The sequence below is a fragment of the Chrysochloris asiatica genome, unplaced genomic scaffold, assembly GCF_000296735.1.
Source record: "Chrysochloris asiatica unplaced genomic scaffold, ChrAsi1.0 scaffold00181, whole genome shotgun sequence".
Classification (NCBI taxonomy): domain Eukaryota; kingdom Metazoa; phylum Chordata; class Mammalia; order Afrosoricida; family Chrysochloridae; genus Chrysochloris; species Chrysochloris asiatica.
The window spans coordinates 6,257,426-6,279,672 of NW_006408699.1; the positions used below are offsets into that span (position 1 = coordinate 6,257,426).

Sequence of the window (22,247 nt, forward strand, 5' to 3'; positions counted from 1 at the left end):
CAAAATGGATGTCAGAAGAGACACTGAAAGTTGCTCTCCAGAGTAGAGATGCTAAAGCAAATGGAAGAAATGAGGAGGTCCAAGAGCTGAACAGAAAATTTCGAAGATCAGTTCACGAAGATAAAGACAAATGTTATGACAAAATGTACAAAGATCTGGAATCAGAAAACCAAAAGGAAGAACACGCTCAGCATTTCTCAAGCTGAGGGAACTGAAGAAAAAAATAAAGCCTCAACTTTCATTACTGAAAGATTCTCTGGGCAAATTATTGAATGATGCAGAAAGCATTAAAAGAAGATGGAAGGAACACACAGAGACACTGTACCAAAAGGAAATGGTTACTGTTCAACCATTTCAAGAGGTAGCATATGATAAAGAGCCAATGATACTGAAGGAGGAGGTCCAAGGTGCATTGAAGGAATTGGCAAAGAACAAGGCACCAGGAATTGATGGAATAAAAAATGGAAATCTTTCAAGAAAGTAAGGTGACACAGGAGGCACTCACTCATCTATGCCAATACCTGGTATAAGATTAGATTTTATTACAGGGACCCAACTGTTTCCACAGAAGAAGGTTAAAAGTGAACCAAAATGTTTGATATTATTTTTAGAATACTTATGATCAGAGAAAATTCACCTCCTTCCACTCACATAACGAACATCCACACATTAAAGAGCAGAGAGGAAAAGGAGGCATATTTCCCTTTGGGAAAGCAGAAAGAGCAGATATAGGTTAGATAAGAAGCAGCAGTGCAGGTTAGGGATTCAAGAACTAATGGATTCCCAGCACCTCAAATACCAATTGGGTCAGGTCACAAAGGCCCAGGCTTGACAGCGCTCCCAGTGAACAAGTTTGAGGCAATTTGAACACCTAAAAGAATATTGTTAGCAAAATATACGTTGAATTATTTTAATGATAAATCCATAGTAATGGAAGGTGGGAGGAAAGAAGAGAGAGAGAGAGAGAGAGGTAGGAGGAGAAAGGGAGAGAGAGAGAAAGAATGAGGACAACTGCAGGGAGCTCTTTTTTATAACTGATATAAGAAAGAAAGATAGAATTAAAAACACAATTTTGAAGACCTAGTATAATAATTGCTTTACATAAAGATCATCAATGATGCAAAACCATTGAGTAACGTGTTATTCGTGAAATAGGAGAGTCACATTCATCAAGGTATCATGCTACAAATTACTTCTCACTTTATACAGGGTCGCTATGAGTCAGAACTGACTTGATGGAACTTAACAACTACCACATCACCCAAGGAACCTATCTGGTTATCAATATTTTAATCAAGCACATGAATTAGTATCACCAACAGTGAACAAGCCTGACATCTGTATCTCTTGTTTAGAGGCAACAAGAAGTCCACAATTTCTATCATCTTTGTTGTACTCATGCAGCTAATATGAGGAAGCAATCAGAAAATTTCCAAATGTGGTTAGTTCTATCAAAAAAAAAAGAAAAAGGCCTGGACTCTTAAAAAAAAATCAGTGGTATGATAAGAAAGTTGTGCAGGGTGATTATTTTGGATTCAAAGAGAATAATGTGACTAGATAACAAAATGAACCTTAATCATATCCTAAATTTTAAGACAAGAGGAAGAAAGAAGAAAAAAGTGAGAAAGAAGGAATGAAAGAAATATATTTAAAACATTTTGTGAGCAATTGAGATTTGAGCAGAAGCATATATATAAGGTAATGTTTCGGTATGAAAGTTGTGCTTATGCAAAAGAATGTCTGTATTTTTCCAAGATAGCTGCTGAAAAACTTAGGCATGTAGTGTCATGTGATACCTATAAACTCCTTTTCAAAGGTTCAGGGGAACAAAAGTCAGTTTATTTATTTCACTGTCTTTGTGTATATGTATATTATAAAGCACATATAAGAGAACTTCAAAAACTTCCTGGAAAAACTCTATTGTCTTTTTCTGAGACCCTCTCATATTACAAAATGTTAAAAAAAAAAAAAGATTAAATAAAATGATGGAAATATGACTGTTCGTTGTGCTATGCTTTGAAATCTGCTACGAACTCGAACAAACATTAAAATAAAAATGTAAACAATAAAGGATCAGTAGCTTCTTACCTGTTGCAATCTGTGCTCCTGCCAGTCGGGCTCTTATCAACCCATGTCTCTCTTTGAGGCGAATTATCCGAACTTTTGGAAATTGAGACATATATTTATCTAAATTATCTTTTAGGTAGTCTATATAATAATAGGGAGAAAAAAGAAAGCATTTAGATTGACTCTTGTTAAGTGCCCTTGAGTCTGTTCTGATGCCTAGTGACCCTGTATAGGGTTTCTGAGGGGTAGCTGGTGGGTTTGAACTGCAGTCCAGTGCTCATCCTACAGCACCACAGCAGTAGTCTGGGTAGTTCCAGAAGTGCCTCTCCAGTGTCAGATTCTAAAAACAATTAAGATAGTCACTGAATTTGATTTCTTAGAGCCATGATTTTATTTTCTAATGCCATTTTTCGGGACTAGATTTTTCTGCATTCTTAAATCCCAAATCCCTCTGTTTAGTGTTGCCAAGTTACACCAAGGCGAGCTCCCACTTTCTGAGCATTTATTGAAGTAAGGACAGATACACTTTGAAGCAAATGCTCAGGATTCAAGCCCCTTAATTTGGAAAGGCTTCTCCAGGAGATTTAGCAATGCACACACATTGTAAAATAAACAAAACAAAACAAAACAAAACAAAAAAACCAAAAAATAGATATTGTAGTAGCAATTGGTTCTAACCACTGCCATTTTCCACTCTGACTTCCCCCTTCAACACATTTCCTTTCTTTTTGCTGGTAACTATTGAAGAATCCAGCTAAAATAACTTTTCTTGGAGGCTTTATGTATATATTTCTGTTGCATGTAGTCACTTCTGTGTGTAATTAAGCTATTGACAGCTGTCCCAGGTAAAAAATGGTTTCCAGGAGGACTACTGCTCATTCTCCTGGAAATATTGTATTATTTTTCTAAAAAGAGGGCCCTAAACCTTGTATCAGTTTCAGGTCCCACAAAATCTGGGTCTGGTTCTCATAAAGTAACTTGGTAAGTAAAAACTATCTCTGTTTAAACTTTCAAAATCAATTAAAATTTTAATGGGATTTCCTTTGGCATGTATCTGACTGTTTCTTGAGCCTTGTGTGATTTTGGAAGGAATTCTGGGGCTTAGAAAACTGGTACATAGCACTGTGGTCACAGATCAAGGCTAAGCTTTTCTGTAAGGTTGCCATCTTTGCAACTTTCTAAAAAATTCTGAGGTGGGTTGCATTTTGAACATTTGTAATATGTGTGGTCTTGGTGCCTCTGAGATCACATACATGGACAATTATTTGACAGTCCAAAGAGTAAAATTCCTCATTGCAATAAACAAAAAAGATGGAATGGCCTTGGTGGATTCATCTCTCTGGTCCCATGTCCTCTTAGCACTTGATTGAACATATGGTATATATTATTCTTGAGGGAGACATCACACACCTTCCATGTGTTTTCAGTCCCCAGAGTGCAATTCTAATTTAGTCATTACCACTAGGAAAGGCATTCCATTAATTGAAAGATATTTGCCTATTGTATGTTTTAAAGGTATTTGTATAATCACTGGGTCTCTGGCACTCCAAAATGCCCATGTCAAGGAATGTGGTTAGATTATCACTCTGACATGGAAAGAGAGTCATAGCTGAGGAGAAACCTGAGTCAGCCAACTGAACAAGGACCTGACCATAGTTACAGCTAACTTTTATGTCCACTGCTAGACTTATTCCTCCAAGACACCACAATATTTATCATCTGCAAAATTGTTATGATTCCTTAAATTAAAACTCAAATCCATTGTCATCAAGTCAATTCTGACTCATAGGGACTCTAGAGGACAGAGTAGAACTTTCTTATAAGGTTACAAAACCAGATTGCCATATCTTGCTCCCACAAAGCAGTTAGACGGTTTGGAACTCTGGGTTAGCAGCTCAGTGTTTTGAGCATTACACAAATAGGGTTCCTTGTTGCTGTTAAGTGCTGTCTAGTAGGTTCAGACTCATAATGATCCTGTATAGTGTTTCCAAGGAATGACTGCCTGGTGGGTTTAAACTGCTGACCTGTGTGGTTAGCAATCCAGTGCCTATCATACAGTGCCACACCAGGACTCCAACATGGTTCCTTATGCTTCATCAAGTAGTCCTGTAATTTTATCATCTAAACAGTGATTGCTGCATATCAATTTTTTTTTTTTCCAGAAGAAAGCTTGAGTAGTTTTTTTACCTTTGGTACTGAAGTCATCCACCAGCAAAATCTCTTTGATGAGGTGTGGAGGAGAGCGGTTGAGGACACTATGAACAGATCTCAGGAGAGTGGACCACACTTCATCCACAAAGCACATGATAACACTGGTGGTTGGGAGGTTATTGTGAACTAGTTGTTCTGCACACCTGAAACAGGACACAAGCAAAGTGCAAGAGGTATGCTAACAGGAGCCACAAGATGTTTTTGAAAATCACAGAGTGGAATTTTATATATAGATCTCTCAGTGATGTTTTTATCATCTTTTTTTTTTTTTTTTTTAATTGGGAGTAGGGGGTATGATAAAAGGAAAATAAAAGACTAGAAAAGGAGTAACCGCAGTTGCTACAACAGAATTATCAATTCTAGGCATGAAAACCTCCTATGGAGCTGTTATGCTGTAGAGGAAAGAATATGGACTTCTGGGGTGGTTAGACTTCATTGTCCATGCCGTCTCCAATATTCCACTAATCTTTATCCATTGAAACCTAAGTAACCTTTTAATACCTAAGTGTTCTCACTTGTAAAATGAGGTAATGATTTCTGTTTTATAAAATTTGGTGAAGCTTAAAGATAATGCATGCAAAATATTTAGCTTAGTACAGTGACCCACTAAATGGTAGCCACTATTTTTCTTATTAAATTATATAATAATACAAGACATTATTCTGGTTTACTTACAAATAGTTCATAGTTGCCCTCCCAAATGATCATCTTCCAACTGCAAAAGGATATACCAGTATTCTTTTTCCCTCATTGCATGTGAATGTATTTATGACACACTTCAGCTTCCCTATCTATTTGGAGGTTCCTTGCTGAGATGCCTCTGCTACAGAGAAGCCATAGTTGAAAACATTTTGTTGGCATAGAAAGGAATTGATATTCAGATGGGTTGCCTTTGGTCTTGGGTTTACTCCATGCCCTGCAGTTTATACTGCCTCACTGCTGGTACATCTTCCCCCATCTCCCCCCTGTGTTAATTCTTCTCAGGGCAATGAGCAGTAGAATCTCACAAAGAGGATTTTCCTTCATTGTGGCACAGCTACTGTTAGAAATGCAACAATTAACGATGGTCATAATGATCATAAATAAACATTATAGGCACTGTGCTCTAGTTCAATTTAATCCTCAACAAATAGCATAATTTTGTCCTTTGAGTAGATGGATAATCCAAATCACAGAGGAACTAGTTCATGATTATATTATTAATTAATGGAAGAGGTGGGACTTGAACCCGGATTCAGGGAGATTCCAGAGTTAACCATTCAGGAAGTCTTAATTCCACAATAATTATGGTGGTGATAGTAGATGTAGCATTTTGTGAAACCGGTGCTTCTGTCAAGTAACATAACTACACTTTGCTTAGTCTACAAATGAGAACTAGATGAGCAAAAACCACAGTAAAACCACATTGATGTGACATTTTACAACTGGCAAAGTACTATGATATACATAATTTAATTTCCTTTTCATAATATCTGTTTGGGGTAGATATCATTCTCTTCAAAAGGAACAAACTGCAGCTAACCAAAGGGTGGGGGACAACAAACACCAAATCCCACTGCCATCAAGTTGAGTCCAACACACAGTGACCCTATAGGATGGAATAGAACTACCTCATAGAAGTTCCAAAATTAGAAAGCTTTATGGAAGCAGACTGCCACATCTTTCTCCTCTGGAGCAGCTGGTGGGTTTGAACCACTGACCTTTGGGCTTGCAGTCAAAAATGTAACCATTGTATCAGTTAAATGAGATGAATGACTTACCCAGCACCATTCATCTAGAAAGGATGTGCAAAGAATGTGAACAAGAACAGTTTCCATTCAACTGTACTATGCTGGCTTTTCTGCATTAAGAGCATTGGTTTTGGAATCAGATAGATATGTAGTTAAATCTTAGTTTCCTTAATCACTGGGTTGAAGAACTTATATAGCTTTTTTGAACCTCAATTTACCAACTACAAAGCAGGTTAAAAAACTTGTAAGATTAAACATAATAATTCATGTAAAAATTTACTCAGTATATAGCTGACAAATTTTTTTATTAGGTGCTATCAAGTAGATTTCAACTCATAGGGATCACATGTGAGAGAGTAGAACCGCCCCTAGAGTTTCCAGGCTGTACTATTTACAGAAGCAGATCACACATCTTTTCAAACCCCTGGGCTTGTTCAAACCCCTGGGTGGGTTTGAACAGACCTTTCAGATAGTATCCAAGTGCTTAACCATTGTGACATCAGGGATTACATTGGCAGGCAAATGCAACTATGATTTGTCATTTCAGTGGTTCCCTAAAATGACTGGTCATCTGTTGCAGACCGTGTAAGACTAGTCAGAGGTTCGAGGCCCTCTAGGGCTGAGTGTAACAAATGAGGCCACTGGCAGTTAATGGAAAATTGCTTTCATCTTAATATTCAGGTATATATATTAAATTAATACACTGGAGCCTTTGAAAATCCACAGATAAATGTGATATTTTCCTAAAGCCGAGACTAAAGGTTGCAAGGTTAAACCTTTCTCCAAAGGATTAACTAAAAATATCTTAGCTACTTCTCGGTTCTTTGTTCTATAGACAAAGAACCCATCCTCCCTAATCCCTTTTCCAGGTGCAGCCCATTCACCTGGGCGTCTCCTGCAGAACTCTCACCTTCCCCCAACTGACCTCAGGGGCTATAGATATGTTAATTGGGCCTGAGAATCCAAGTTGCTGGCCTGGGATTTGAACCAGTGAAGTACAATGTAAAGTTACCTGAATGTCTGGAAAATTACTGATGTTAGCTGTATCCTGTTTTAGTCCCTCCCAGCTTGGTGTGAAACTCCTCCCCTAAATAAAACAGAGGCCCGGGCCTCCCCAGGTGTGCATTACTGGTTGGAAGGCATGGAGTAAAGATTGCGGTGCATTACGGGTTGGAAGGCATGCATTAAAGATTGCAGGGCAGTGAGTCGCTGCCTGCAGAGGCCATGATGCCTGTAGTCCCAAGCCTGCCCACCAGTGATGTATCCACCCTGGCTTTGGGGTGCCTCATTGTCTCCCTTCTTCTGTTTGTCTGTGTATTCTTTCGCTATCCCTATCGGCGCTGGATCTCCCCTCCTCGTGAACCAAACACGCGTGACAACTATGTCGAGGTCAGACCCCGACAGTCATCCGAATAACCCATGAAACCTTGGAAAGACATATATACCAAATCCCTAGTACCAGAAAATTGATTCAAAATATAATCTTAAAAAACAAAAGCAAAAAATGAATTAAGGGCTGACAGGAAGGTGACCTGGATCTTGAATTGACATAAATCAATGTAACACAGTTACAGAGCTAGTGATCCAGTTATATTACGCCAGCAGAAAATAGCAGGCTGCCTAAACGAATTTGATTCTACACATAGGATCCAAGAATTCAGCATCTCTGGTGGTAGATTTCAAAGATGAGAAGTGCTGAGACGACACTTCGTACTTAAGACTTGGTAGGCAAATGCAATTAATATTTGTCATTTCAGTGGTTTCAAGAAGTGACAAGACTAACACTTCCCAATGATAGAAGAGTAGAACTAGAGTGAGCGTTTATGAATACTATGCAATAATCTTTACTTCATTTAAGGGCTGTATTCATTTACTATAGACGCCACAAGAAAATACCACAAACTTCACGGCTTAAAACAACAAAAACGGACTCTCTCACAGTTCTGGAGACAGAAGCCCAAAATCATGTGTGGATGGGGCTGCACCCTCTCTAGAGGCTCTAGGAATAATCTGTTCCTTGGCTTTTTGAGTTTTTTCTAGCATTCCTTGACTTGTGACTATCACTCAAATCTCTGCATCCATCTTCACATCATCTTCTCTTTTCCATATGTCTGTCTCTCTTAATGTAATGTATACAGAGCCTGCATGGATAATTCAGGATAAACTATTTTCAAGACCCTTAGTCATATCTTTTACCCTATAAGGTACTATCCAGTCTCTTTCCAAGTAAGGTACTTTTCATAGGTTCATACACTTCGTAGGGATTGTTATTAAGTACCATGGAGCAGGTTCCGACTCATAGTGACCCTGCACAGGGTTTCCGGGGCTACAAATCTTTACAGGAGCAGAAAGCTTGATCTTTCTTCCATGAAACAGCTAGTAGTTTTGAACTGCCAACCTTGAGGTTAGCAGATTAGGAGTGACTTATCTTTGGGGGTGGGGGAGGTGGACATTCATTCAGCCTACCATAAGACTTAATACATAAAAATAATACAATTGCTTTTTTGGAGCGAAAACACATCTATTATCTTTTTGACTGGGTGGATATCTACCCATCTCTCAACAAACAATAAGTTTCCTTTGAGTTGACAGCATTAATAAGTAGGAGAATGTACTTTTATTCACTGCATATGAATTTCTGGAATTCACACATCGAAGTCCAAGAAAATGTTCATTGGTAACATCAAATAGAAACACAATTATAAAAAGAAAAATAAATCAATAAAAAGAGGAAAGAATATGAGTAGAAATATTTCCCAGCCCTAATGAAAATAATGTACTATTTGATTGCATAATTGCCAACAATTCTAACAATTTGACAAACTTTCCAACTCTGAAGTTTCCTTCAAGAAGCAACCTCGAATGTAAAAAATGAATTCTCAGCTTCTCTGGGGGTAGAGTTCAAAGGCAAGAAGCAATGTAAGTAACACTGCTTACTTAAGAATTGGCAGGCAAATGCAACCATGATTAGTCATTCTAGTGGTTCCTAAAGGTGATGAGACCATCACCAACTGAAGGGTAGAACTAGACTGCACAGTAGTAGAGAGTAAATGGTAGGTGAGGTTGTAGAGGGAGATTCCTGTAGTAGGCTATTTGGAGGAAACCTGACGAGAGAGATAGGAGAGTAACAGGTAGGACACAGAACAAAGTTTTCATCTCAGTTCCCTCTCACCTTCTTGAGCAGGAAGTCACACGAATCATACTTATGAGGTTTAGAGTGGAGAGTTGAAAAAAAAAAAAGATCAGTAACACTGAGGATGGATGAAGCAAAGCGTCTCTCCTTCATTGTCAACCATACACCAACAGTTGAGTCAGTTGGCCGCCATGTTGTTAGTTACCATCAAGTTGGCTGCAACTCACCTACCTAATATGTAACATAATAAAATGTTTTCCAATCATACACCGTCTTCATCTTTGCTGTGGCTCTAGTATCAATCACTCTCATTGAAGATTTCCTCATTTTTTGCTGGCCCTCTCCTTTAACAAACATAAGGTAATTTTCTAGGGACTGATTTTTCCTGATGACATGCACAAAGTCAGAAACTGAAGTCTTGTTGTCTTCTAAGAAACATTCTTGTTATACTTCTTCTAAAACTAATTTGTTTCTTCTTCTGGAAGTCCATAGTATATTCAATATCCTTTGCCAACACTACAATTCAAATGCACCAGTTCTTCTTTTGCCTGTCTTTGTTATTGTCCAGCTTTTGCAAACATATTGAAAAAACATGGCTCAGATTAGGCACAAATAAGCAAATGATTACTGGCCACTTTTTTTTTTTTTTTTTTGCTTTGGTTCCATGAGACAATTCACTTTCTTATTTTTTTCATCACTCACTGGGTTTTTTTCCATTAGTTTCCTTCCAGATTTCCCTTCTCTTATGTCTAAACAGAAGATTCTCAGAGCTGGGAATGTCTCATCGGAATCTTATACAATCTGTTTTATGACTGGGATTTGTCCTATACTGAAGGCCTAGACCCTATACTGATGGATCTAATCCTGTTTGGAAATAAGGCTTTCTTTTATGCTAATACCCAGGTAGAATGGGTCATAAACCTAATAACTTCTAAGTTATAAAAGAGCAGAACAGATATAAAAACACACATAGGGGAAAGACAGACAGCAAGAATTAGCATGTCTGCCAACAAGGAGGGCCTCCCCCTATAGCTATGCCCTGAATTCAGACGTGTAGTCTCCTGAGCTGTGAGAAAATAAATTTCTGTTTTTAAAGTCACTCATTTGTGGCATTTCATTATAATAGCAGTAGGTAACTAAGACAACATGTCTGAAAGTGAAATCTTGATTTCACCCTACTCAACCCAACCAGTTCCTGTGCATTTTCCTCTTTATTCATGGCATCATTATCCACCTTGCTGCAAAAGAAGACATACGGGTATCATCCTACACTTCATTCTCTTGACAGTCAATAACACCAATTTATCCTTAACTTCTACCCATTGTATTATCAAAATATGTCTTCACACTGACTTCTTCATATCTCTAATATTGCACTCCTTAGTACTTAAGCTTCCATCATCTTTCTCTGATGTCTTTGCTGAAACCTCCTAACAAGCTGCCTTACTGATACTTTTGTCCATGTACACACTGCTCTCCTGTTTCCTATTTTTCAGTGAGTTCCTAAGTACCATAGAATTAAAAAACTAATAAAATTTCAAAATTTTATTGTAGACTAAAGGACCCAATATTAAGTGGCTCCTAAGGAGCTCTGGTAGCGTAGTGGTTATGAGTTGGGCTGCTAATCTCATGGTCAGGAGTTTGAAACTACCAGTGGTTCCGTGGGAGAAGGTTGAGTCTGTTTGCTCCCCTAAAGATTTACAGCCTTGGAAACATATACAGGGTCACTATGAGTTGGAACTGTCTCCACGGTACATAACTGCCACTACCCATCGTTGTCATTCCACTTTCCCCTCACACAGTTCATCTAGACAGACAGGTCTTTAAGTGCCTTGATGGCTGTGAAATTCCTTTCAGCTTTTGTCTCCTTGTTGTTGTTGTTAAGTGCCGTCAAGTCAGTTCCGACCCATAGCGACCCTGTACAGGGTTTCCAAGGCTGTAAATCTTTACGGGAGCAGAAAGCCTCATCTTTCTCTAGCGGAGTGGCTGGTAGTTTCGAACTGCTGACCTTGTGGTTCGCAGCCCGATTAGTAACCACTACGCTACCAGAGCTCCTTAATAACCTTGTTATTCTCCCCAGTCCTTTATTGCTGGTTTCCATTACCTTCCATAGCTTATTTGCACCTTAGCTTAAGTACTGTCTCCAGAGAGAAGTCTTCTTTAGTCAACTATCACAGTCCTGCTGCTCTCCCATTGTCTTTTATTATGGTCACCTGTGTTTCTGTCATATCAGTAATTTATTAATTTTATTCCTTGTCTCTTGCACCCTAAATTTCCTTGAGAGTGGGGGAAATCTGTCTTATTCCTACACTGTTGTTGTTAAGAGCCTTGGGAAAGCTATACCAGGGCCACCGTGAGTCAGAACCAACCTTGTGGTTCAAACCGACCTTGAGGTCCTGTGCTTATCCTACAGTGCATTCCAGATTTACTATGGAGCAACAAACAATTAGCATAGTTGCTGATAATAAACATTTGATAAATATGTATTGGACAAAAATAAATTAAAAAAAAGGATAAATAAATGATGAAATGAATGGAGCTCAAATTAAAAGCTCAAATTTTGAGAGAAGATAAATTTTATTTTGAGATAAGAGAAAAGGGTGGTGGTGTCTATTGAATGAGAAGCTGAAAAACATTTGTAACTGATAACTGATAGAAAGATAATTTGTGATAGAAAAGGATAGGGGCTTGAGGAGAATGTAAAATACTTGGGATAGACACTAGGAGCAATTGGAGAGAGTGTTGACAGCTACATGCAAAAGGATTTCTATGGGACATTGAACACTCTCCTGAAGTTAGAGATCCTAACACGATAGTCAGAGGACACGCATATGATAAGCTCCAGTAGTGTCTGGCAGCTTAGATCCAGGACATTTAGTAGATTACTGAATTTGTTCAAGTCCTGGTGTATTGCTGTAGGATAAGCACTGATTTTGCAATGTCAGCAGTTCAAACTCACCATCCGTTCCTCTGAAATCTTATACAGGGTCACTGTGAGTCAGAACTCACTCAATGGCACTTAACAATGACAACAACAACAGGGATTGTTAAAGAAAAGTACTAGAGGATTTTGAGGGTTATTAGTATAAAATGGCTAAATGCCTAGTTATGGAGTCTAGGACAGGAAAGGTGAAGGCAAACTAAGAGGAGTTTAGTAGCCCGAGGGAAAAGAAGACACATAGTGTGACTTTCTCTCTATAATTTTGTAATAAAAATAACAGGAAAGGCACATTTCACACTTAAATATAATTTACAACATTTTGTACTGGAAAAAAATTAATCAATTCTAAAAAGTAGTGCCAGCTTCACAAATGCTGCAAGATCTGTCAGAAACACCAAGCTCGATTGCAAAGCCCTGAGGGCTACTTGATGGTTAAAACTTGGTAGACTTTAGATACTTCTAGTGACAGATCAAAATGAACTAGAAAAAACTAACCAAGCAGACTCAGACAAATGATTGTCTCCACTCTATAAATCAATAGATTTTTGGTCTTTTTCAGAAGAAAGTGATAACACATCATAATCCTAAACAAGTCAGAAACTGGAGACAGGAAAAGCAGGTGGGTGGCAGAGATTGAGAAATCTGGAGAAGGTACCTCCAGCCACCAAATAACTATCTGATCTTGCAGTCCCCTAAATTTGTCGTGGTGCTTTTATTTCAACATTATATATCCATATGTGTAGATAATGCAGTATTCCACTAAATGTTAATATTTCAGGAAATAAATGGAACCTTCAGCAATTATTAACAAACATTGTAGATGTGTTTAAGAAACTATCTTGAGAAAGACACTGTGAAAGGCTGTATTGTATAGTTTATATTGGTGCCTGGTAAAAGGAGAGGGAGGAGAAGCACAGAAGAAGAGAGAGATTTCCTGCCCAGGATGTGTTTATTCTGTACATCCATTCATTACACAAGTTCAGAACTTAAATATAAAGTCCTATGTGTGGTGCTGTGGGCTAATGCGTTGTACTGCAAGGTCAGTTTGGACTGCAAGGTCGGTGGTTCAAGCTCATCAGTCGCATTTTGGAAACCCTATACAGGGTAGCTTTGAGTCGTAAGTGACTCGATGGCACTTAACAACAATGCGTTATACTTCACCCTTTTTTGGGGGGGTAGGATGGGTGGGTGGGTTGCAGAAGAGTATACACTGAGGATTCTAACATGGAAATTTCAAAGTACTCCAGCATAGCTGATAAACTACTTTGATAAGATGGAAAGACTTTGAATTTAGGAGTTACTTTGAAAGGATGCTTAAGAATTATGTTTTGAATCCTTCCTAGGTCTTACTGACTGAAATCATGGGTAGGTAGGTCACTTAATTTTCTCTAGAGCCATAATTTCAGATGAAGATTACAATGCTTTCAGTATAGAAAAGCTGTAAAGTTTTGATGGATGGATATAAAAGTACTTTGGAAGCTCCATGGTGAAATACACATGTGCAGATCTATTCTTAGCCACAATGCTAATACCCACTTTGAGACTGGGAGCACTGCCCTTTTCCAAAGCAGTTCTTTGATCTGAATCTATCCAGTGCTTGTCGTTTATCGACTCTGAAAGCGATGTGTTTCGCCCTCTTGGCTTGTGTGTGCCGAATGTTCAACCAGAAGCCTGATTTGAATGTAGCCTATCAAATAAAGAGGGTTTCAAATCAGAAGATTGAGGGACTGATAACATTCTCTCATCTCTATGAATTTTTCATTTTATTCCAATGCAGTCAAAATGTACTATGTGGGTCAGGTCTCAGTCTTTGCAGGTTTGAACAGAAGGTCGAGGAGAATATTTTCTCAACTTCTATTTGCAATTCAACTACTGCCTGATGTAAGACTTCAGGGCCCTTCATTCCCAAAGCGCTGTTACCTTCGGGAGGATCTGGAAGAGAATGGAATATCCAGTGCAGAGCACTGCCTCGGATTTTATTATTTTTCTCCAAGACCTTAGAATTATTAGGCCTTTCTTTTCCTCTTACTGAAAAGAAGAATATACAATTTCACTCCTTATGCTTTGTTCTTGCTTGGACAGACTACCTCTGACATTCAATTAGAATCACTTGGCTACTGAATTACAATATTTCCATCACACCCGCCACCTCACCTCCAAAGGGCTTAGTCAACTGAAACTGTGATTTCGGAGATAACTATATACCCATCAAAGTCACTGGACTCAAGTTTAGAAAATATAAACCACCAGAATCAACTTTCATACGTCTATTTTGAGTAGGCAGCTGTCAGGGTGAAACTGGAAGGAGGGAGAGAGAAGCAGCTGGTTGTACGGTGTAGCAGAAACAATATGGTGTGAAAGTTAGAACATCATAAGGATAGTTGTGTCTTTCCTGTTGTGTGTGCACTTGACCAAGCCACTTCCCTCCTTTGGCTGTCTCTGTAACATTGAATTATATAGTTATTGTCATTTTCTATGCAACTTTGATTCACATTTATTCATAAATCCATCCCTCTGAACCATGTTGTTGTTGTTCCTGTTGTCAGGTGCCATCCAAGTTGATTATAACTCATCATGACTCCATGGGGCAGAGTAGAATGTTCCAAAGGATTGTCTTGGCTGCAATCTTTATAAAAGAAGATTTTCAAGCCTTTCTCCCCCAGAATTGATAGGTAAGTTTGAACCCCCAGATTTTCCTGCCAAAATTTCATTGGGCAGCTGAGTGGTTAACCATTGCACCATCAGAGCTGCTTCTTTGGGTTATGAGAGCCCTGAGAAGAGACAAATTAATTGTTCTTTATATACCTTAAAATCCTTCAATATTTTTTGACTGACTCTTGTAAGAACCTTAAAAAGGTCCCAGCTGATTTGGGCTCTGCTTCCTTCTATGTCCTCATATATTGTTGGTGCTGTTAAGTGTTGTTGTTGTTGTTGTTAAGTGCCGTGGAGTCGGTTCCGCTGACTCATAGCGACCCTACACAGGGTTTCCAAGGCTGTAAATCCTTACGGGAGCAGACCGCCTCATCTTTCTCCCGCAGAACTGCTGGTAGTTTCGAACTGCTGACCTTGTGGTTCACAGCCCGATTCGTAACCACTACGCTACCAGAGTTGAGTTGAGTGTAGTTGATTCAATTCTGACCCATAGCAACCCTGTATAGAGTTTCCGAGGAATGACTGGTGAATTGAGCGACCAACATTGCAGTTCAAACTGACTTTGTATTCCAGCACATTAACCCACAGCACCACACTAGGACTTGGTCCTCAATGTGGTGGGGTGGCGGCATGCTGTGGAGTTGGTTCCAACTCATAACGACCCTGCATAGGGTTTCCAAGGCTGTAAATCTTTATGGGAGCAGAAAGCCTCATCTTTCTCTAGCAGAACTGACCATCAGGTTAGGAGCCTGACTCGTAACCACTATGCTGCTACCAGAGCTCCATGGTCCTCATATATATGACCTTCCAAACTCCTGCCACATCAGAGCCCCCTCAATTTCTCAATGGATTTTCCTTTAATCTCCCTTGACATTATTCTTTTACTTTCCCCTTGGAGGTTGCAGTTCAAATATTTCTTCCCTTTCCCGAGGCCAAGACAGATCCTGCTCTTCTGTGTGCTAATAATACATTGTGCTTCTGCCTAACATTTTGCTCCATATGCTTTGAAGGCAGCGGCCATGTTCTAAAGCTGTTCTGTTCAGTAGGAGTCTAGAGATAGTTGTACACTGACATTCTGTGGTTCTTGGACAGTTATAAACAGCTACTTTTGTTTAGTTCTGTACAAAAACAATTTCTTATAAATATCTTCTCTAACTAGTTTCATCCACCACTCATCTGTCAGTTTCTTATACTGTAGTGGCTTGTATGTTATTATGATGCTAGAAGCTATGTCACTACTGTATGTTATTATGATACTAGAAGCTATGTCACTAGTGTGTATGTTATTATGATGCTAGAAGCAGGGTTACATTTCAGTGGCACTTCCAGACTAAGAAGCCACTAAGTTTCTTAGAAGAAGGAGTTGGCAATCTACTTCTGAAAAAAAAAAAAAAAAAAAAAAAAAAGACCAGTGAAAACCTTAAAGATAGTAGTAGAACACTGTCTCATCATGAATCCCTAAGGTTAGAAGACACTCAAAATAAGATTCGGAAGAGCTGTTTCCTAAAAGTAGTATCAATCTTAAGGACTTGGAAGGAGTAAAGTGTTTGAGGTCTTCATTTGCTGATGTGGTGCAATTCAAAATGAGGAGAAACAGCTGCAAACATCAATGTTTGCATTGTCAGTTTGAGGATTAAGGTGTGCCTGACTATAGCCATAAGATTTTTAATTGTTTCATATGCATGAGAAAGTTGGACAATGAATAAGGAAGACTGTAGAAGAATCAATGCATTTGAATTATATTGTGAGAGAAGAATATTCAAAGTATCATGGACTGGCAGAAGAACAAACACATTTGTATTGAAAGTACTGCCAGACTACTCCTTAGAAGTGAGGATGGTGAAATTCATTTCTTGTATTTTGGACATATTGTTAGGATGGATCATTCCCTGGAAAAGGAGATCATGCTTGGTAAAGTGGAGAAATAACAAAAAAGAGGAAGACCCCCAATGAGATGGATTGACACAGTGGCAGCAACGAAGGGCTCAAATGTAGCAGTTGTGAGAATGGGCAGGACTGGGCAGGGCTGGGCAGTGTTTTGTTCTGTTGTGCATAGGGTCGCTATGACTTGGAGACTACACAATGGCACCTAATCACTATGCCATATATTGATAAATTGAAGAGAAACAGAATCACATTTACAATAAAAAAGAACATCTCAAGTATTCTATGGGCAAAAATTCTATTCTGAAATACAGTACTGTTAGTAATAGGACAATATTCATATACCTACAAGGAAAACCAATTAATATAACTATTATTCAAACTTACACAACAAAAACTAACGCAAAAGATGAAGAAACTGAAGATTTTTTTTTTATCAGTTTCTCCATTCTGAAATTGATGAAACATGCACTCAAGATGCATTAAATAGTTACTGGTGATTGAAATTGAAAACTGGAAACTTACAAGTCAGATCAATAGTTGGAAAATATGGCCTTGGTGATAGAAACAACGCCAGGGATTGCATGATAGAATTTTGCAAGACCAACAACTTATTCATTTTAAATACCTTTTTTCATCAACATAAACAAGTGAAGCGTGGAAGGAGTCTGATGTCACAGTAGGTTAAGCATTGGACTGCTAACTGCAAAGGCAGCAGTTTAAACCCACCTGCCTCTCTTTGGGAGAAAGATAAGTCTATCTGCTCCCAAAATGATTTACTGTCTTGGAAATCTTATAGATAAGTTCTACTCTGTCCTCTAGAGTTGCTATGATCCAGAAAAGATACAACAGCAGCACCAGGTTTGGGTTTGGTTTTTATACATGTCGACATCATCAGATGGAATGCAACAGAATCAAACTAACCATGTCTGTGGAAAGAGATGATGGAGAAGCTCGATACCATCAGTCAGAAGAAGGCTAGTGACCAATTGCAGAACAGATCATCAACTGCTCAGAGACAAGTTCAAGAAAATTAAACGAAGTCCATGAGAATCAAAGTATAACCTTGAGTATATCCTACCTACACTTAGAGACCATCTCAAGAACAGATTTAATACATTGAACATAAATGACATCAAGGACATCATACATGAAGAAAGCTAAAGTTTTTTAAAAAGACCCAAACTCACTGTTGATTCCGACTTATAATGCCCTTTATATGGTTTTGGAGATTGTAAATCTTTACAGGAGCAGACCTTTCTGCCAAGGAGCAACTGGTAGGTTTGGATTGCTGACCTTAGCAGACTAACTCGCAGTGCCACCAGGGCTCCTTATGAAAAATATTTTAAATAGAAGGGGAAAAGACCAAAATAGATGCCAGAAGAGACTCTGAAAGTTGCTCTTGGATGTACAGTAGCTAAAGTGAAAGAAAGAACTGATGAAATAAAATAACTGAACATAAGATTGCAAAGGACAGCTCAAGGAGATAAAAAAATAAAAATTGAAGCAAAAATGTAGTATTGAAGGATTCTTTTGGCAAAAATTGTTTGATGCAGAATCATTATAAAGAAGATGGAAGGAATACATAGAGTCATTATAACAAAAAACAATTGATGTTTAACTATTTCAGGAAGTAGCTTATGGTCAAGAACCAATAGTACTGAAGGAAGAAGTTACAATTGTATTGAAGGTATAGGTGAAAAACACGGCTCCAGAAATTGACAGAATATCTATTAAAATGTTTCAACAAACTCACGAAACACTGGAAGTGTTTACATGTCTATGCCAAGAAATTTGGAAGGAAGTTACTTGGCAAACCAACTGGAAAATCCATATTTGTGCCCATTCCAAAGAAAAGTCATTCAGAGTAGTATGGAAAATATTGAATATCATTAATATTATGTGCAAGTATAATTTTTAAGATAATTAAAAAATGTTTGCAGCAGTATATCAACAGAGGACTGCCAGAAATCCAAATCAGATGAGGATGATGATATGGAACAACGGATTTCATTGTTAATGTCAGCTAGATCTTGACTGAAAGCAGAGAATACCAGCAAGATGTTTTTCTGTGCTTTATTAAGTATACAAAAGCATTTGACTGTGCGGATCATAATGACTTACTAATACCCTTGTGAAGAATGAAATTTCAGAACACTTAATGGTGCTCATGTGGAACCTATACAAAGACCAAGAGGCAGTTGTTCAAATAGAGCAAGGGGACACTGAATGGTTTAGGAAAGGTATGCTTTTGAGTTGTGTCCTTTCATCATACACATTTAATCTGTATGCTGAGCAAATAATATAAATAACAGAAGGTGGACTATATGAAGAGTCAAGATTGGCAGAAGACTAAATCTGAGATATGTGATGACATGGCATTGCTTGTTAAATGTGAAGATTTTAAGCATTTAATAGCAAAGATCAAAGTCTATAGTCTTCAGTATGCATTATGCCTCAACAAAGAAAACAAAAATCCTCACATCTGGACCACTAACCAACATCAAGATAAATGGAGAAAATCTTGAAATTGTGAAAGACTCCATGTTTCTTTGGTCCACAATCAACACTCAGGGAGGCAACAGTCAGAAATCAAACGATATATTGTACTGGGCAAACCTGCTGCAAAAGGCCTCTTTAAACTGTTACAGAGCAGAAAAGTCACTTGGAGGACTCAAGTGTGCATGTCCCAATCGCTGGTATTTTCAGTGGTCTCATATGCATATGAATACTAGATAATGAATAAGGATGTCCAAAAAAGAGTTGATGCCTTTGAATTATAGTATTGGAGAAGAATATTAAATATACCACAAACTGTTAGGAAGGAGATCAAACTAATCTGTCTTGGAAGAAGTACAATTGGAATGTTCCTTAGAAGTGAGGAAGGTGAAACTTCCTCTTTTGTAACTTTTGACATTATCAGGAAGAGCCAGTATTTGGAGCAAATGCTTGGTAGAGAGACAGTGAAAAAGAAGAAGACCCCCCAATGAGTAGCCTGACACAGTAGCTGCAATAATGGGCTTAAACAAAACAGCAATTGCAAGGAGGATGGCCCAGGAATGGACAGTGTTTCATTCTGTTGCATATTGTGTTTCTATGAGTTGGGACTGACTTGATGGCACCTTAATAGCCCAAACAATAACTAGGTTCATGACATGCAAAACAAATTCCACTGAGACATCCCTAGCCCAGGCATAAGGAAGAGAGGGGTTTTAATGTCTCCCAAAGTCTTGTGCACATTTAAAAAACAAAAAACAAAGGAGGAAATGCATTCTATGAAAAAAGCACTTGAATCACAACTCTAAAAACCTTTTAAATTTAAAACCTGATAATTAAAAATATTGGTATGCCAATTTATTCTTCTATCTATAATTTTGTCATTTTTTAAAAGCATATGAGATACAATGTCTCATGTTGTTACTATGAGGACTGTTAGAATGAAAAAAGTGAATGTGTGTGTGTGTGTATATATATATATTTGAAAATACATATTAAATATATATGTATATGCTGTTATTAAGTGCTGCTGAATCAGTTCCAACTCATAGCAACCATGTATTGCATGTATTGGATTTTCCAGGAGTGGCTGGTAGGTTTGAGCTTCTGACCTAGGGGTTAACAGGCCAGTGCTTATCCTACAGCACCACACTAGGACTCTGTATATGTGTATATACATGTGTGTATATAAAACAGGGTTTTAAATAGCTCAGGGAAAAATCAAATGAAAAGATAATGGAATTTTTCACAAACTTCTTGATGCTCCCTCCTATCATAGCAACACCCAGGCCTCCACTGACTGAGGGGCAGTGGCTGCTCTTTAGGTGTATTTTCTGAGAATTGAACTCTGGTCTCCCACATGGAAAGTGAGAATGTTACCAATGAAACACATGTAGACATAGTTTACATACATACATACCTATGTACATACACACAAACCCCTTGCTGCTGGAAACATAAAGCAACAACAAAAACAACAAACAATCCTTTTTTTTTTTTGCAAAGCTCAGCAAGCCTGGTCCCTGGTAGGTAATGAGAGAATACAGTATGGAATGAAATGATCTAGTTATTTGCCTAACTGAAACATCGGTTTCCTCTTGAAATCTGAAAAAGCTGGAAGATGATAGTATGCACTTTGAGGAACTGAAGTAATAATGGGCTTTATAAATACTAAGTGTCATCCATTTTGCTTCTTCACACACAAATCCATATATCAACATATTGAAGCAAGCTAATTTAGGAAACAATTAAGTTTGGAATAATATAGATACTTTTCCAGGATACCCTAAAAGTTGTTTTTTTGTTTTGTTTTTCATTTTGAAAGAAAACAACAACATAGAATTTCTAAGCATTCCTATTTTCCCTGAATTTTCTGAACCTTGATCCAAAAAAAAAAAAAAAAGTTGTTCCCTTCTTGAGAGACTCTATTCTGAATGGGTCAGCCAGAATTGTCAAATAGAAAGTTATTTTCTGAAACCAGAGATAATGAAAACATTACCTAGGGAAATGTTCCTGCAAGGATTTGGGAAAATTAGACTGTGGATTAAATTGTGTCCTGGGACAGATGTGTAAAAAAGCAGTGTCAAAACATCCTAATTCCTACATTTACTAATTATTCTCTCCTAGAACTATTTCTATGTCTTTGGTAATATTTAGGAGGAAAAGCTACTCATTTGATGAAATATTTTACCATTTTACATTAATTAAGAAATGTTTAATAGTTTTCTTCATTTTGAATTACCTGCAGAAATGTGTTTTGCCTTTCTCTCCTCTGATAATCTTCCTCCTTTTTTCCCCTAGTTATAGGGAGAGTGTGATAAATAAAAGTATCTAAAAACTTTGTACTTGCTTCTGGACATATTCAACCTTTGTTATACTATGACTGCCCCTAGGTGGCAAAAATGTTTAAATACTTGGCTACTAACAGAAAGGTTGACAATTCAAGTCCACCCAATGGTGCCTGGTTAATTTACTTCAAAAAATGAGTCACTGAAAACCCTGTGGAGCGCAGTTCTACTCTGACACACATGGGATCCCCGTGAGTATAGTCAATGTGATCACAATGTTTTGGTTTCGTTTGCTTCTGAGGGTAGGGGATAGATATGTTATAGTCAATCTTATTCTGTTTTAGCAAATTTTTATTTCTTGCTTTCTTATTTGGTCTACATGACTTCTCAGCAAAATAACACACTACACATACACTATTTCAAAGGCACCACTGCATTGCTTTTACTCTTTGAAAAAAAGAAAAAGAAAAAAAAAATCCTTTTAAATCCATCACGTGAGGTTTTATTTATTTATTTTTATCTGACCCAATTGCTTTCTCAGGGAGTTTTCATAGTTTTCCCAGTCAATTTTAGATACAATTCTCCAACCATTATTGGTCACAAAAGAAGTCTCACCAATGAAAACCTTTATCTCATGTAAAACAGTACAAAACAAACAAAAACTTCTACATTCATTTGACTATAAAGTTTCTCTCCTCCCTAAACTGGTAAATTTTAGAAGCTTAGGAGGGTACATAATTTATTTTATATCTCCTAGCTTCTCCTCCTTCATTGTTTTTGACCCGACTAGTGTGGCACTCTGGTAGCGTAGTGGTTATGAATCAGGCTGTGAACCACAAGGTCAG

The 22,247-nt window shown here is 37.9% G+C and overlaps 1 protein-coding gene across 1 annotated transcript in view; it reads right to left on the reverse strand.

Annotated features, from left to right (window-relative positions):
- GALNT5 (UDP-N-acetyl-alpha-D-galactosamine:polypeptide N-acetylgalactosaminyltransferase 5 (GalNAc-T5)) overlaps positions 1 to 22,247 on the reverse strand; it is a 62,502-nt gene that overhangs the window by 24,210 nt on the left and 16,045 nt on the right. Inside the window, exons 2-3 of the mRNA XM_006872041.1 lie at positions 4,255 to 4,421; positions 2,089 to 2,208 (exon numbers count right to left, since the gene is read on the reverse strand). Coding sequence (XP_006872103.1) covers positions 2,089 to 2,208; positions 4,255 to 4,421 — 287 coding nt within the window. The remainder of the gene's footprint in view (positions 1 to 2,088; positions 2,209 to 4,254; positions 4,422 to 22,247) is intronic.